Source organism: Hemicordylus capensis, chromosome 5 (assembly GCF_027244095.1).
Source record: "Hemicordylus capensis ecotype Gifberg chromosome 5, rHemCap1.1.pri, whole genome shotgun sequence".
NCBI classification, from domain to species: Eukaryota; Metazoa; Chordata; class Lepidosauria; order Squamata; family Cordylidae; genus Hemicordylus; species Hemicordylus capensis.
Window position 1 is genome coordinate 151,717,401 of NC_069661.1, and position 16,263 is coordinate 151,733,663.

Below are 16,263 nucleotides of genomic sequence, written 5' to 3' on the forward strand. Positions count from 1 at the left end.
GATCCACTTGCCAGTTCTTGAGCCATAAATGGTGTCTGCCGACCACTGAGGCTGCGGAGACCCTAGCTGAGAAGCGGATGGCGTCTAGGGTAGTATCTGCCATAAAGGCTTGAGGCTTCTGAATTTTGAATAGCTGCTGGCGCATGTGCACCGGGTCAGATGGGGGGGGTGTTACTGAGTAACTCGACTACCCATAAGAGGGAGGCCCCGGCTGCCATAGAAGCTGTTGAAGTGGCACGTATCGCCAGTGCTGAGTTGTCCTGGGCCCTCTTAGATGAGAGTACTGCTTTTCTGTCTCCCCGATCTTAGAGGGATGCTGCGCCATCCTTTGGCACCAGTGAACTTGACACCAGCTGGGCAAAGGGGGCATTGGTACTGGGCGTCTTAAGCATAGTATTATTAGTATTATTATTTACATTCAAAGCCTGCTCCTCCCCCAAGGAGCCCAAAGAGGTGCACCACATGCTCAAGTCTCTCCTTCGCAACAATCCTGTGGAGTTGGCCAGGCCAAGAGAGTGCGACTGGCCCTTTTAAAGGAATTTCTCATATTCTGGGAAACACACCAACAGAGATTTAAACCAACAGCCTCCTGCTCTCTAGGCAGGTTACTTCCCTGCTGTGCCATCAGGTGGCTCTTAGAGTCACCCAGCCAGCATCACGGCTGAATGGGGACCTGAACTCGGGTCTCCCCGGTCCCAGTCCAGAACTCCAACCACTACACCACGCTGGTTCTCGCCTATACCTAAAGGCTTCTGCTGGAAAAGAGTAAAATTTGTTAGTTACAGCCATGGGTTTACGGTTTTGAGCTGGCAAAAGCCATTCTTCTTTCACCACAATAGCAAAGAGTTCAGGCATAAGCAACAAGAAGTCTTTTGCTTTGCTCTGGGGAAGACCAAATCACCCCTAGTTGTCTCCTGTTCTGGCGTAGCTTAGACTGTAGACCAATGGTCTCACTAATTTTTGTCATAAGAGGGTAGTCCTCTGCCCAAACAGGTGTTGGGATACCGCTGATGGTTCCTCCCCATCCCCATCTGACCCTTTGCTCTCCTGTTTATCTGGGACAGTGTCCGAGTCAGGGACAGGGCGTTGGGGTTCCAGTGGGGGTTCCCCTTCATGGTCAGAAGCCTCAGAAGAGAGGGGGTCTGTACCAGCGGGGACAGTGGTGACCGAGAGGACTCAGGATTGGAAGACCTGTGTCTAGATTTAAGCCTATTTTTCTTTGACTCAGGTTTCTTGGGTGGTTTGACCTGAAACCCTGTATCGACCATGGCATTTTGAACCAGGCCTGCCACTCAGGGGGAACTGTTTTGGCAGATACAAGGTTGGACTCTGGCTGGCAGCTGCAACTATAGGGGATGGGCTCGGGCGTGCAGCAGCAGATTTTTTACTTTTTTGCCCCCGATCCTTTGATGAAGATGGGAAGGACTGTCCGCCCCCATCCCCCGTTGCCCCACTGGCGATACTTGCGGTTCGTTCCTGTGCGCTGGTCACCATTCTCAGCTCTTGGGCCCGCAGCGAGATAGCCCGTATCTCCTCCACGGTCGGTTGTGGGTAGGTGGATGGGCTTCTCCTAAAACGGAGCTCTTCTAGCTCTTTAGGGGACTCAGCCCCTGCTCGTCTGCGGGCCGCCGGCGAGCCCATCTCGCGGCCCAAGGGCGGGAGACGCTCGGCGGGTTCCAGGCGTGAGGCGAAGGAGGCTACAGAGCGGCTGACACCCACGCAATCTGTGCAGGGAGCTCGGGCGGTCAAGGACGGCCGAGAGCGCTGTTTTTGTTGAGCAAGCCAAGCGTTCCAGTGGCTGAGGAGTGGCCAGAACAGTGGCTGCTGGCGGGAGGGTGATCTAGCTCCCACCTGGAGAGTTCCGCTGCAGCCTGCAGGGCGTGTGACGTGGCAAGCGTGCCCTGGAAAAGGCTGAGAGCTGCCGGGCCGAAGTTGAGCTGGGTGGTTCCCTGAGGAACCAAGATTGCCTTTTTGCCCCCTAGCGATTGCTCCATTCACAGAGGAGTTGCAAGAGATAGAAGGGGGGAGGGGGAGAAGGACAGACAAGCAAAAAGCTTTAAAGATTTTTCTTCCTTTAAAATATATATATATATATATATATATATATATATATATATATATATATATATAGGCAGAGGAGTGAAGCAATTGATATTGGAAAGGAATGGATAAAGAAGGCAAAGGAGAGCAAGGAAAAGCCTAAACAAACAAACAAACGCTAAAGTGCAGAGAGAGAAAAAGAAACTGCTTGGAGCTGTCTGAGGACAGAAAGAACTGGAGAGGAGTTATCCCAGTCAGGCTCGGGTAGGCGGGACTTGTTTTTTATCCAATCAAATTCTGTCCTGCTTTGGAGCTCCTGAGAGGGATAACCCAATGAGATGCCCCTGGCTTCCAGCAACCGAGAAGAGGAAGAAACAAGTTTCTAATAAACAAACCTTCAAATTTATTAAAAGAGAATCAAAATGTATGTTTTTATGAATTAGCAAATACTACATTTTAGTGGGGAATTTAGCCAAGAAAACTCTTTTGCCATTGTATTTATTTATATCTGTGTAAACCACTTTGGACACTTTAATTGAAAAGCGGTATATAAATATTCATTGTATTGTATTGCATTGTATTTTGTGAGGAAATGAGCACAATAACATAATACATTCAAGCAGTATTGAAATACAGAGAAAGACCACTGAGTTGTGGGTCTAAACATAATTAAAATTTAGAAACTAAAATTGTAAATAAATATCAACCAACTCAGAAAGCTATCAATTGAATAAAATACGCATTAAAGTTCCGTGTAATTTTAATGTAGATATTAAATAATCTATATTATGGAATGCAGCATCATTCAAACCATTAAAACTTGGTTCAGTTCGAGGTCAAGTTCATCAGTATTTTTTTTAACTCTGTGGTTCAGTCACCAATTTTAAAAAGCGATTCAGTAGCCATTTCAGAAACTATGGGTTGATTTAAATTTCAGGCAATGTTAACTCTATTAACTGGGGGGAAATTCATTATTTTTTTTAACCATTTAAAGGGTTTTATTTTAAAAATATAGACCCCCAAAAGCCCCAGAAACCTTCTTTACCAAGTGGCACTCTCCACATGGGCGGAGGTCAGAACCAAGCCACCACTGTGTGGGTGGCTTGGTAAAGGAGGAAAGAATGTGCACAGTTTAACTATGGACAGCATCTGGAAGGGTGAGCTCTTGGCTGGTAAGCAGACCAATTGACTATCTTTCTCGCCGCTGCCGCCCCTTCATTGGAGCCACGGTCCCCCACCCCAGAATCTTAACCAGATCCCCCTTTACAAATATTAGTGGCCGAACTGGTATGGTCAAACGTATCAAACCAACTGAACCAGTTCAGTAGCACATGGTTCAGCTCCAATTCAGCTCAAATCCAAATCCAAATTCCAGCTGAACCATGAGTTTTGGTTCGTGCACATCCCTAGATAAGGCTGACACAGACTAGGGGTGTGTGAGCTGACTCGAATCGAGCCAGGCTCGAGTTAGAACTGACTCAGCTCGAAGGCTTGTTCTCAAGCTAGTCCAGCCCCATAAAAAGTGAAGCCAATACAAGCTCGAATCATGCCAGCCCATGAACCAGCTTGACTGGTATACTTGTAATGGGGAATCTGGCAAGGATTCCCCTTTACAAGTAAAGGGCTTTCCCTAATGTAAATGCAGGGGGCAGGGAGAAAAAAGGTTGTATTTGCCTTTTAAAATAAGTCGGCAGAGACAGCAGGGACCACTCCAACCCGCACTGCTGGCATCCCAAATGACAGGCTGGGCAGGCTGTGGTTTGGGCCTCTGTGCATGCATGGAGGCCATTTGTATCACCACACAATTTGTGTGGTGAGGCAAACGGAATCTGTGCTTGCGCACGTCACTCTAATGGCCTCCACATGTGTGCAAAGGCCCAAACTAGGCCAGCAGCCTCCCAGTCTATCATTTGTGAGGTCAGCAGTGGGCCTTATTTTTAATGGTAAATGCTAACTTCTCTCTCTCTCTCTCTCTCTCTCACACACACACACACACACACACACACAACTTTAGAGAATTCCCTTTACTTGTAAAGTAAATCCTTGTGGTGGTAGGAGAAGCAGATGGAAAAAAGAGAGAGTGACTGCAGTGGCTGAGGATATTCAAGGTGGCAGGAGGAGGAGGAAGAAAGGAAAGCCAGGGGCCGCCACTGGGGTCTGCGCAGGCCGCCATTGGCACAGGGACTGTGCAATGAAGAACATTGGCTTATTGTAGCATGCAACTCGAATTAAAGGCTTTAAATGAGGCAACTCCTCATTTATAAGGACAGTGGTTACTTGGGTTCAGATCCAATGTGAAACTACAGCTTCTTCAGCTAAACCATGGATTGATTTAACGTCCGAGTCCAAGCCTGTCTACGTCTCAATCCAGACCCAACAAATCAGAATTTAAATACACTTTGAACCTGGTTTACATACCAGAGTTTGTGCTGTGACTTGCTGTTATGTTTGACTTCATAGACCATTGCTCTTCCTTAAGAGAGTGCTGCATTGTAGAAATGTAAGGTGTTTCCCCATCCTACAAAGCCTTAACATATTGTTCAGGGCAGAGGGGCTGACCAAAAATCAACCAGAGCACCCAATGAAATACTCTTTCAGCAACTCTTGTCTGCAAATATGAAACCAAGCAAAATAAAATGTTCTCACGCCTTTGCCCACTCTAATTTTTATTTATTTATTTATTTATTTATTTATTTAGCAAATTTATTGAATCTCAGGAGGCAGGGTGTTTCTGAGATTTATAGCCCATCATATATAATTTCAGGGCAGCTACCAAGATAAAGAAAATATATCAATTTTTTAAAAGCACTATTGAAACAAAATATTTGTGCCTTCTTTTTCAGAGTGAGAGACCGAAGGAAAAGCACCTGCCACTAATCATAGATAGGGATATAGGAAGCTGCCATATACTGAGTGAACCCATTGGTCCATTTAGCTCAGTATTTTCTACACAGACTGGCAGTGGCTTGGAGAAACCTTGGAGAAGCCGCTGTTAGTCTGTGAAAATAATACTGAGCTAGACAGACCAATGGTCTGACTCAGCATATGGCAGCTTCCTATGTTCTCCAAGGTTGCAGGCAGGACTCTCTCTCAGCCCTATCTTGGAGATGCCAGAGAGGGAACTTGGAACCTAGATGCTCTTCCCAGAGCGGCTCCATCCCCTAAGGGGAATATCTTGCAGTACCTACACATCAAGTTTCTCTTTCATATGCAACCAGGGTGGGCCCTGCTTAGCTAAGCGGACAAGACATGCTTGCTACCACAAGACCAGCTCTCCTCCCTGTAGACCAGCTCTCCTCCCTGTCCACCTAATCAGGAAGCAAACTAGCTGAAAAGAGAAGCAGACAACACCTGCTGGGGAGGGGTTCTTCTGCAAGCCACCTTAAAGCACACACTAGACAGAAAAACCTGGAAAAGATCTGTGGGGGCGGGGAACAAGAATAGCAAACAATTGGGGAAGTCTCTTCTGTCCTGGCCCTTCCATCCACTATGACATTGTTTTGATTTCCACTTGTATGAAATATTAAGTTTTATAAGCTTCGTATTTTAATTACATTTTTCTTCACTACCCCCCCTTTCTCAATTGCTTCTTTGTATTTTTATGTTGAATAAAATACTGTATATTATCCAGTCTTTTTACATCTACATAGAATGACTAATATAAAATAAGTTTTTTTAGAATGCAAAATGTTTTAGTGACCTTAACACATAGAACCATGATTTAATCCTAGTCTGTGCAATGTTTCCAGTCCTCAGGCTCACACAAAGCTTCAATTTTGGTTTAGAAGTTGAGATTTGCTGTGACATTCAAGCTCAGGAAACTCTGGCTTGTTCTAATCATAGTTTAGGAACAAGCTGGAATAAAAAACAGAGACTGGCTCCTTGGTGCCACATGACAACTGAATTAGGTCAATGTCTTTGAGCAGATTTTATATGATTTTTGAAAGAACACTTGTAGTGATCGGCCACCTATCCCCTAAAGAGTTAACCAGAAGTGAACCCTGTCCTGACTGACAGGCTGGTGAATTCCAGGGCTCAGCCAATCAATAGTGATGTGCACGGACCGGTCCGAAGGCCATTCTACAGGCCCCTGGACCGGTCCGATCATGGGGCGGTTCACGGTTTGAATGCCGGGGTGGGGGTTCCTCTAAGAGTGGGGGGAGGGCGTACTTACCCCTCCCACTGCTTTCCCCCCGCTGGCACACGGTTTTTTGTAAGCATTTGGGGTGGCAGGGAGGTATCCCCCTTCCCCCTCTCGGCAGAAAAAGGCTTCAGAAAGCCTTTTGCACGTGTGCACCACGTCTCCGCATCATGAGCACCACGTCTCAGCAGGAAAGCGCACATGCCATGTCTCCACGTCACACACGTCGCAGAGACGTGATGTGCGCGCACGACGTGCACATGCACGAAGGGCTTTCTGAAGCCTTTTGCTGCCGAGAGGGGGAAGGGGTGGTAGGGAGGTATTCTGCCGCCTCAAATGCTTACAAAAATGCACGCCGGCGGGGTGAAAGCAGCGTGAGGGGTAAGTACATCCTCCCCCCGCCCTTAAAGGGGTGGTAGGGAGGTATTCTGCCGCCTCCAATGCTTACAAAAATGCACGCCGGCGGGGGGAAAGCGGCATGAGGGGTAAGTACATCCTCCCCCCGCCCTTAAAGGAAACCCCACCCCAGTGCCGGACCGCAGCTCTGTGGTTCCGTGCACATCCCTACCAATCAACACACCAAGCGGGTGGGATCTAGAGAGCTGTTGGGAGGAAGGAGAGTTTCTTTGTTAGAAGAAGCTGGGCCGGAGATGAAGGAGAACACATGTGGTCAGGGAGATGGCTGCTGGAGGATGACTGCAGTTCTTGGAAGATAGAACTTGAATGCTCATCCAGGATTTGGAGAGTTAAAAAAACAGGAAGCCTGGTTCAGGAAGTTTAGTCTAAGGAAAGTTTGTTTAGTCAGATTTTGCATTAGACTTTCTGTTCCTTTTGTGTGCGCTTTGTATATCCCTGATACTGGTCTATTATTGCTTACTTGTAACATAACTAAACTAAGAAACACTAGCCTACGCCCATCAGCCGGGGCATTGCAAAATGAGTCTCTAAGCTTTCAAAGGTGATTTTGTATTTTCCTACATACCTGTTCTGTGCAACTGGGCAACCATGATTTTTAAAGCATGCTGCCCCAACATCATTCAGGGTGCTGAAGTATTAGTGTAACCTACTGAGTAGTTTTACCTGTAACTAAAAGCTGAGAGAGCATCAGACGGAAGCAGTCTGTAGTATTTGAATAAACTTGTTTTTCTTTTTGTTCTTTTCTTTTACAAGCCTCTCTGAGTGGATTTTTAACTCAGGAGAAAGGAAGCGGGTCTTACTCTGGGGCAAGCACATCCTCAGACATTCAGCAAACGACCAGTTTTCCACCAAGTGTAGACTTGCACATAAAGGGTTTTTTTGGTACTTTTCCAACAGCAAGAGAAAGAGAGTTTCCCTGGGTTTTCCACCCCAAGGCCGGGTGTGTGTGTGTTAAACTCTGTCAATAAGCGGGTGGTGGCAGCCATTTTTGAACCTAGCAGAAATACAGAAGAGTTTTAGGAGTAGCCTTTGCCAGAAAGCTCAGCAGGGATGATTCAGCATTTATTTCCCTCACATGAGCTTGCTCTGAGACAAAGGATATAATCTGCTACAACTCTACCTAATGCAAGCAATTCTAGATTTAAAATGAGATTGTCAAGCTATTGCCAATAGTTCATCCACTAGAGCCTGTGAATAGTAAAACTTCACAGAATGCATTTAGTTTTGAAGGTACTTAGCTCTAAAGCTAAGTTATCCTACAATTTCAAATCAACTGTTGAAACTTGTTACACAAACCATATCTCAATATGCTAGATAACTATAGTTCTGATTCCCAACATATTTTTGTTGCTTAGCTGCAACTATGGACTGAACGACTCCACAAAGCAGACACTCCTCAATTTCAGGCTGCTATTTTGGGCGTGTACACACAAAAGTAGATCCCCTAGCTTTGTTCAGAGTTCTGAATAGGGACATGTTTTGTTGTTGAATGAGGGCAATCTTTGCTTCTTGTTACGGAAGGGTCTTGGCCATCAATATACGGCCTTAATCCCTTTTTCACAACAGATAACCAGCTCAAATCAGATCGTTTTTAACAAATTAGTGAAGATTAATTTAAGCCCCATTAACAACAAATATTTATATTTCACTTTTCAACACTGGATAGCAGTCTATCCATGGAATAGTGGAACCGTCCTCCTCCCCCTCGTTAATTCCTATAAATTGGGGCCAAAGGACTAGCCATTTTGTTACCACATCACCACCTTCCATATGGTGTCTAAAAGGTCACCATTTCCTATCTGCCACTGTTGTCCAGAAAGGGAGACACTGTAGAGATTAACATAATGACCTGCCTAACTAGTGAACTAGGGTAAAATCAGGTGTTAGCTAGATAATTTTATTTATTTATTTGCATTTTCCTTTGTTAATTTCTGTGTATTTTTCTTTACTCTCATTTTTCCTAACCCTTATTTTTTTAAAAAATAAACTTCATCTGTTTACTAGTGGCTTCAGTATGGTTTTAAAGGTTCTGAGGATTACTTGCAAAGCTCTTCTCCATGTATTTCATAAGGTAAGCACTTCTGAATGCTTGTGCTTGGAATAATGTACTGTTTACTTAGAGGTGCATTCTATGGACTTTGGCTGGACTTTGGCCAGTAAATCCCAAGCTAGACATTTTAGAATTTTGAAGCAGTGTCTGAGCCTGGTCAGTGACTCTAGATCAGTCTTCAACTGGTGGCAGTCTAACCCCAATGGAGCATCATGCTCCTAACATGGTATCAGAGCAATCTCTCTACTGATGGTAGATCCCAGGAATGGTACTTAAACTCCTCAGCTCACACATTTGTGCACGCATGTGTGCATGCACATATGCACACACAATGCATTCTGTTTTAATTCCACCTTCTCAATATCCAAACAAATTATACTATTTATCTATCTATCATATTTATATACTGCCTGATATATGTACCTCTAGGAGGTGATATTAACATCTGATCATGTCCCAATACTTCAGTTTCACTCAGTGACTTGAAAGACAAATATTTCATCTTAGAAGCTCCATCTCTCTTTCTTCACAGTTCCTGTTTTTCTCATATGATCTTAACTGTGATAAACACAAGCATGCTTGCTCTTGAAAAATGCTCCTACATAGGATACAGTGAATTATGTATTATAGAACAAGAAAATGGAAGAAACTAGGCTTGTGCCCTGGGAAACAAGGTAAATTGGCTGAATATCCATGGATATGTATCTGGTCCATTCCATTTGGACTATGTTTTAAGCATCATTATTACAATACCTTCTGAGGAAGATGGTCAATTTTTATAAAGCAGGAATTGGTCACTCCCATGCCAAGTAGTATTACCAAGAAGGAACCATCTGGCTCCAATTGCCAAACCTCTCTACAACTCCCTCCAACAGACATGAACCCTTGACATTGAGTTACTGGAGAAAGTGACAAGACTCGAATAATAACAGATTAATGCAACTAACTTGAACTTTCTGACAGATCTTTAAAACACTTGGGTACCCAACAAACTTTTCTACTGACCCCATGTTTATAAGAAGAGTGAGTGCTACCAAACAATCCATTTTTGTTTTTCTGCTTCAGGAAGCTCAAACCATACCTCTTTACCTTGACTTGTGGGAAGCTTCCTATAAAAGGTTTATAGGACTTCTAGACCCAAGTATATCAAACTGAAAATATGCAATTATCATATTTACATTGTTCTTACACACTAACCTTTGCAATAATCTGCAGGATCTTCTTGCTCTTCATCATCAGATCCCAGAATTTCTTCTTCTGGCTCTGGTGGTGCTGACTCTGGCAAAGGTGGAGGTGGTGGAGGAGGTGGAGGTGGAGGTGCAGAAGGAACTTTTTGTTGAGGCTCTGGCCTACAAATGCAAAGTAGTACACCAAGTCAATAAAATGCTTAACCAGATAGCCCCTTAAGCAATTAGCCACTATTGTTTTCTTACCATTCTATTTTATTTCACAATTTATTCAGCTGAATTATTTAAATGAGCAATTGCATCATCTCAGACAAAAACAGACACATTACATACTTATATTTAAAATACTCCACATTATGGGGAAAAAATGCAAACTGCTAAATTGAGAGAGAGATTATGAATGAGCAGAAGAGCTAGAGTATCTTTAATAAAGTGGGCAACATCCAAGCTAAATTTAGTCACATGGCTAAGTCTCACTGAACTAAATTTTAGTTAATTTTAAGTCAGTCATGACAAAACTGATTTCTCACTTATTTCAATTGAGTTTAGTCATGATTAACTCATTAGGACATTACCCAGTAATTTATTTTGATTTTGAGCACCATACAAGGTATGGACTACCAACAATGGATATGATAACGCTAAGAAATATTCGAAGACAAAATACAAAAACAGTAGCAAAGGAGCATTTGCTTATATCTGGCCTCCGTGAATGGTTTACATCTTCATTTGACAGAGGCTGAAAGATTTATCAGTGACTAACCATCTCTGACAGCTTTTTAAAAGTCTTTAAAAACACATTTCTTCACCCAGCTTTTAATTAATGTTGTTTTAATGGTTTTAATGCTGTTTAAAATATTATTTTAAATTTTTTATATTGTTGTAATGTGTGTGTCCCGTCCCCCCCACTTTTGTCTTAACGAATGTTTTACTTTGTTTTTATTCTGTTGTAAACCGCACAGAAACGTAAGTTTTGGGCAGTATAGAAATGTTTTAATAAATAGATAGATAGATAGATAGATAGATAGATAGATAGATAGCAGAAGGTTGCCAGTTTGAATCCCTGCTGGTACTATATCGAGCAGCAGCGATATAGGAAGATGCTGAAAGGCATCATCTCATACTGCACAGAAGGAGGCAATGGTAAACCATGGAGCCAGCGTGGTGTAGTGGCTAGAGTGCTGGACTGGGTCCAGGGAGACCAGAGTTCAAATCCCCATTCAGCCATGATACTAGCTGGGTGACTCTGGGCCAGTCACTTCTCTCTCAGCCTAACCTACTTCACAGGGTTGTTGTGAAGAGAAACCTAAGTATCTGGGCTCCTTGGAGGAAGAGCAGGATATAAAATGTATAAATAAAATAAATAATAAAATAAAATAAAACCCCTCCTGTATTCTACCAAAGACAACCACAGGGCTCTGTGGGCTCCAGGAGTCGAAACCGCCTCAATGGCACACTTTACCTTACAGAACACTTTAAGTAAGTTTTACATCTATTGGCTTCAGAATTCAAACAACTCAAATAGTTACAAATTGAGTCAGCTGAGATCTCAGTAAAATATAATGGGATCTCAGTAAAATATAATGGTTTCTGAAATAACTATGTTTTACCTCTATTGGATCAAGCAACTCCAAAATAGTTACAAAACAGAGGACGAAGGTTTGTAAAATAAACCAAGAATGGCACTGCAGATAGTCACTAATCTATGCTTGTTTCTCTTAACCATGGTTGTAAGTGTTCTGCCCCTTCTTCACCTCCCATTAAAGGTCCGTATGCAATCCCAGACAATGTTCCCTCTAAGGTGTGCAAATGTCCACTCAGTTAATTTTAGCACCTACTCAAGTTGAAACAGGAAGGCCCCACTCCAAAGGCACACACACACTGCCTTGATACTGCCACCAATAACATAATTCACTCCATACACAGATGAAAAAAGTTAGAGGGAACATTGATCCTAAGCTGCCTTGCTCTGCCTGCTCTTGGCAAGACCTCACACCCATCACTCACTTCCGAACCACTGCTTCCAATTATACAAGAGTGGGCTCACCTAGAATGAGCTCCCTCAGCTCTTTCTGCCTGTTTTTGGAGTTCTCCAGACACTCTTGGCTCCCTACGGAAGGCAAAAGAGCTGTTGTAGTGCTAATCCTTCTATCCCTCATTGTTAAACCATTTTCTACCCACACCTACTCTAGCAGAAATCAACACAAATGCTATTTGGGAGGCTGGGAGGCATTGGAAAGAGCCACAAGAACAGAATTATGAATCAGTGACCGTGTTTAAATAACTGGAGGAGATAGGAAAAATAGAGTGCTGTTAGAAATCAGAAAATAGGCAAACTGATAGTAATTATATACCTGAGCAAAGTGGGAGATGAACTGACAAGGTACACAGAAAAGGACACACAGAGGGTGATATGGCGGTGGGGGTAGGACACGCTAGGTGAGGGGAAGGCATGTTTGGCTATATCAAAGCCATCACGCCCACCAGTCCTTCTCCCATCCAAGAAGATCTCAGTAATTCTCCCAGCAGCTCACCTTGCCTGAGGCTGATACTATTAAATGCCAGGTCCATAAATGCAAAGCCATCCAGAGCCATCCAGGAGGTTGTCCTGAATGAGCACACAGACCTGTGCTACATATTCTGTGCTACATATCTGTGCTACATATAAAAAAAAATCTGTGCTACGTATTCGAGAATGTTTGGTGCTAGAGATAGACTTGACCTTGGAAAAAGCTATAGTGATTGCAACACAACTGGAGACAGCTGTGGCAGAAGCTAAAACCATGAGCTTGGATAAAGGGAATAAAGTACACGCTGTGGATTCTACAGATAGGAGTCGTATGATGAAGTCATGTGGAGAGTGTGAAGAAAAGAGTAACAAACCCATGCAACAAACTTGCTTTCACTGTTGGTCATTGCAGTATTTGGCAAGTTATAGAGGATGTCCTGCTAGAATGGTTCAATGTAAAGACTGGACATTTTGCTAAAGTTATGTATCCATTTTGAATGTGGATAACCTTAGTCCTGCTTTTTTGGCAGAGAAAACTATGTGCAGTGTTAATGCTTTGGTTACAACTGTGGAGATATCGAAATATATGGACCTAATGTTGGATACTAAATCAACTGTGTCTATATTGCCAGAGTCGTCATGTTTTCAATATTTTGGGGATGTACCATTTACTGAACCTAAATTACAGCTGATATGTTACTTAAAAACAAATTTCAGTGAAGGGATGTTTACCTGTAAAGATAACATTTGACCCATGCAGTAAAGTTGTAGAGTTCTATATTGCTTCTTGTGGTATTCCTGTTCTTGGGAGGGATATATTTGCTGCATTAAATTTGTGGGTAATAGATGGAAAAGTAGTGCCTCCTCAGTTAAAAACTGTTGCAATCGACATACCTGTTGCAATTATGGGGGGGGGGAGCAGCATCTGAGTGGAGTGGGTTGTGCTAAGGGGCTTATTCATAAACTAAAAATGAAACAGAATGTGGTACCTATACAATAAAAACTACAGTTACCATTTATGCTTAGAGAAGCAGTATCAGAGGAACTTAAGGAAATGATGACAAATGATATATTTGAAGAAGTAAAGTCTTCAGAATGGGTTTCACCTACAGTAGTGACAAATAAGGAGGATGGTGGTATTCATCTTTGTGTGGATTTAAGAGAGACTAATAAGGCTACTGTAATAGACAGACATCCACTCCCTCATATAGAGGAAGTTTTTTCAGAATTACGAAGGGCAAAAATGTGTTCAGCCCTTGATTTACAAAGTGCATATAATCAAGTTCTATTGCATGAGGACAGTAGAGATCTTACAACATTTATTACTCATGATGGACTTTTCCAGTTTAAATGTGGTCCTTATGGGCTTGCCTCAGAACCTAGTGCTTTCCAGAGAATGATGTCTATTATTTTGAAAGAATAGAAGGGGGCACAATGTTATTTAGATTATATAATAAGTGGGGAAACAGTGGAAGAACATGAAAATAATTTGAGGTTGGTTTTGGGTTGCATTAAAGCAATTTAGTAAAAAATGTAAATGGAGACAAACAGAACTTTCCTTCTTGGGACATACCATTTCAGTACAGGGAATGAAGTCTAAGTGTGATCATGTGGCAGCAATCCTAGAGGCACCTCCCCAAAGGTTATCGTGTTCCTTTTGGGGTTTGACCTCATGGTATGCTAAACTCATTCCAAATTATGCATCTGCGGTGGAGCCTCCTCAAGAGTTACTAAGAGAAATTGCAAGTTTGAACTGGACAGTAGCAGCACAGACAAGTTTTGAGACTGTGAAGAGGTTAATTGTTTCAGTTTTACCTATAATTGTAACAGATGCCTCTGATTATGGGCTGGGTGCTATACTTAAACAGGTATATGATGGGAATGTAGAGAAAACTGTTGCATTCATATATAAAGAACACTTACTGATGCGGAAAGGAAATATTCAACTGTTGAAAAGCAAGCACTTGCATGTGTGGGCTGTTGAAAAATGAACATTTGTGGGGTCATATGTTTGAGATATGTACTGATCATAAGCCATCAACAGCATTATTGACTACAAAAGGAATGGGATGAGCAGATAGTCATACTACTAGGTGGTCAGCAAAATTGCTTGCTTTTACTTATGAAATGGAATATAGATCAGGAATACATAATGTCACAGCTGATTGGTTATCTCAATTGCCTTTGTCATCTTGATGAGGAATTAGTCACAGTTATCTCTAATGTTCTTATGGCAGTGACACAAGAACAATTTCGGACTGCAGGCAGGACATGCTGTGGGGGGCATACCAGCTGCTTGTGCCAGAAGAATTACAGCAAATGTTTATACAGTTGGCACATGATACTCATCAAGGAGTGGTGAGAACTAAACAAAGATTGCGGGATTTATATTGGTGGCCAGGAATGGATTCCCGAGTGGAAGCAGCTATAAAACCATGCACTATTTGCCAGGCACATGATAAAATGGCAGTAACAAGGGCCGACTTACAGCCCTTTAACACTGCAGCCACTGCCACTTCCAAATGCTGCTTGGGAAAAGGTAGCCATTGATATAACAGGCCTTTTGGATGGGGCTTCTGTGGATTGCCAATATGCCATTACTTTAATTGATTATTATAGTAAATGGCCTGAAGTATTTAGTATTTATTTATTTATTACATTTATATCCCGCTTTTCCTCCAAGGAGCCCAGAGCAGTGTACTATATACTTGAGTTTCTCCTCACAACTCTGGTCTCCTCAGTCCTAGTCCAGCACTCTAACCACTACACCACAAGCTACTTCTGCTGTAGTCATAAAAATTTCTCTCCAGCATTTTTAGTAGGAAAGGAAACCCTAAAGAGACAGTCTCTGATAATAGGACTAAATTTATCTCTTTGAAATTCAAAACGGTTTGCGCAGAATGCAACATCATACATAGAACATTTTGAACAGAATGTAACATCATACATAGAACATCTGTATATTACCCCGAAACAAATGGGGAAATTGAAAGGTTCAATAGAACCTTAAAATAGAGTTTACAAACTGCAAGACTAGAAGGGAAAGCATGGAAAACCTTTACTACTGAATTCTTGTCTGGATATAGAGCTACATGTCATGCAATAACACAAACATAATTGTAGCATGGGAGAGATGCAGACTAAATTGAATGTGGCTGGGGTAGTAAAATGAAGACCAGAGATTTCTTCGGAGCAGGATATGAGGAGAAGGGTGGAAAAGAAACAAGAGTCCAGAGTGTATATAGATCAGCCTCAGGGGGCTAAGGTGTGATAGTTTAAATGTGCTTCATATGCACAGGTCAAGAAACCAGGAATTAGAGGGAAAGGGAAGAGTAGACTTACATCTCCTCAAGCTCCTTGAAAGGAAGGGAAAGTATACCTACCAACTGTCGGATGGAAGAGTGTGGAATGCTTCCCATTTGGCTCCAGTGAGTAAGGAAGAGGGTGGTATTTCACAGACAGCACCTGATAATTCCGATTCAGTGGCTGGATTTCAATTGAGAGAAGAGGTCCAAAGGACTCAAAGAGAAAATGAGGATCAAGAGGAAGGGGGAGCTGAAAGGTGGTCAGTTCGTGCAAGACGTTTACCAGTATGGACTAAGGATTAGAATTGTGTGTTAATCTTATTTAAGAAGGGGAGAAATGTGGTGATGTGATTTTAAGGTACTGTCCCTTTAAGGGTTGAGAGTAAGAAACCAGCTGAAAAGGATCAGTGTTTATCTAATTTATAAAAGAGAGCAGAAAGCAATAGGAGTTAGTCTTGCTGGGGCCTTGGCTGACTGCTTGCTCTGTTCTTATGATGTTTGTACTATCTTGAGAAGACTGCTTACAATAAAGAACTTTTATGGACCTTTTCACTTTTGTGTCCTATACAACACTGTGACAGCAGGCTGCTGCTGGACTCAAGTTCTAGAAAGTA

General features: G+C 42.6%; 1 protein-coding gene across 9 annotated transcripts in view; it reads right to left on the bottom strand.

Annotated features, from left to right (window-relative positions):
* The window catches only part of SRPK2 (SRSF protein kinase 2), a 202,626-nt gene that overhangs the window by 86,482 nt on the left and 99,881 nt on the right, over nucleotides 1-16,263 (bottom strand). For 8 of the 9 annotated variants that reach the window (XM_053257416.1, XM_053257419.1, XM_053257415.1 and 5 more), the window contains one exon: nucleotides 9,846-9,997. In XM_053257416.1, the coding sequence (XP_053113391.1) occupies nucleotides 9,846-9,997 (152 nt within the window). Of the gene's footprint in view, nucleotides 1-9,845; nucleotides 9,998-16,263 lie in introns of those variants that run through there. The other variant, XM_053257422.1, reaches the window with a different exon arrangement.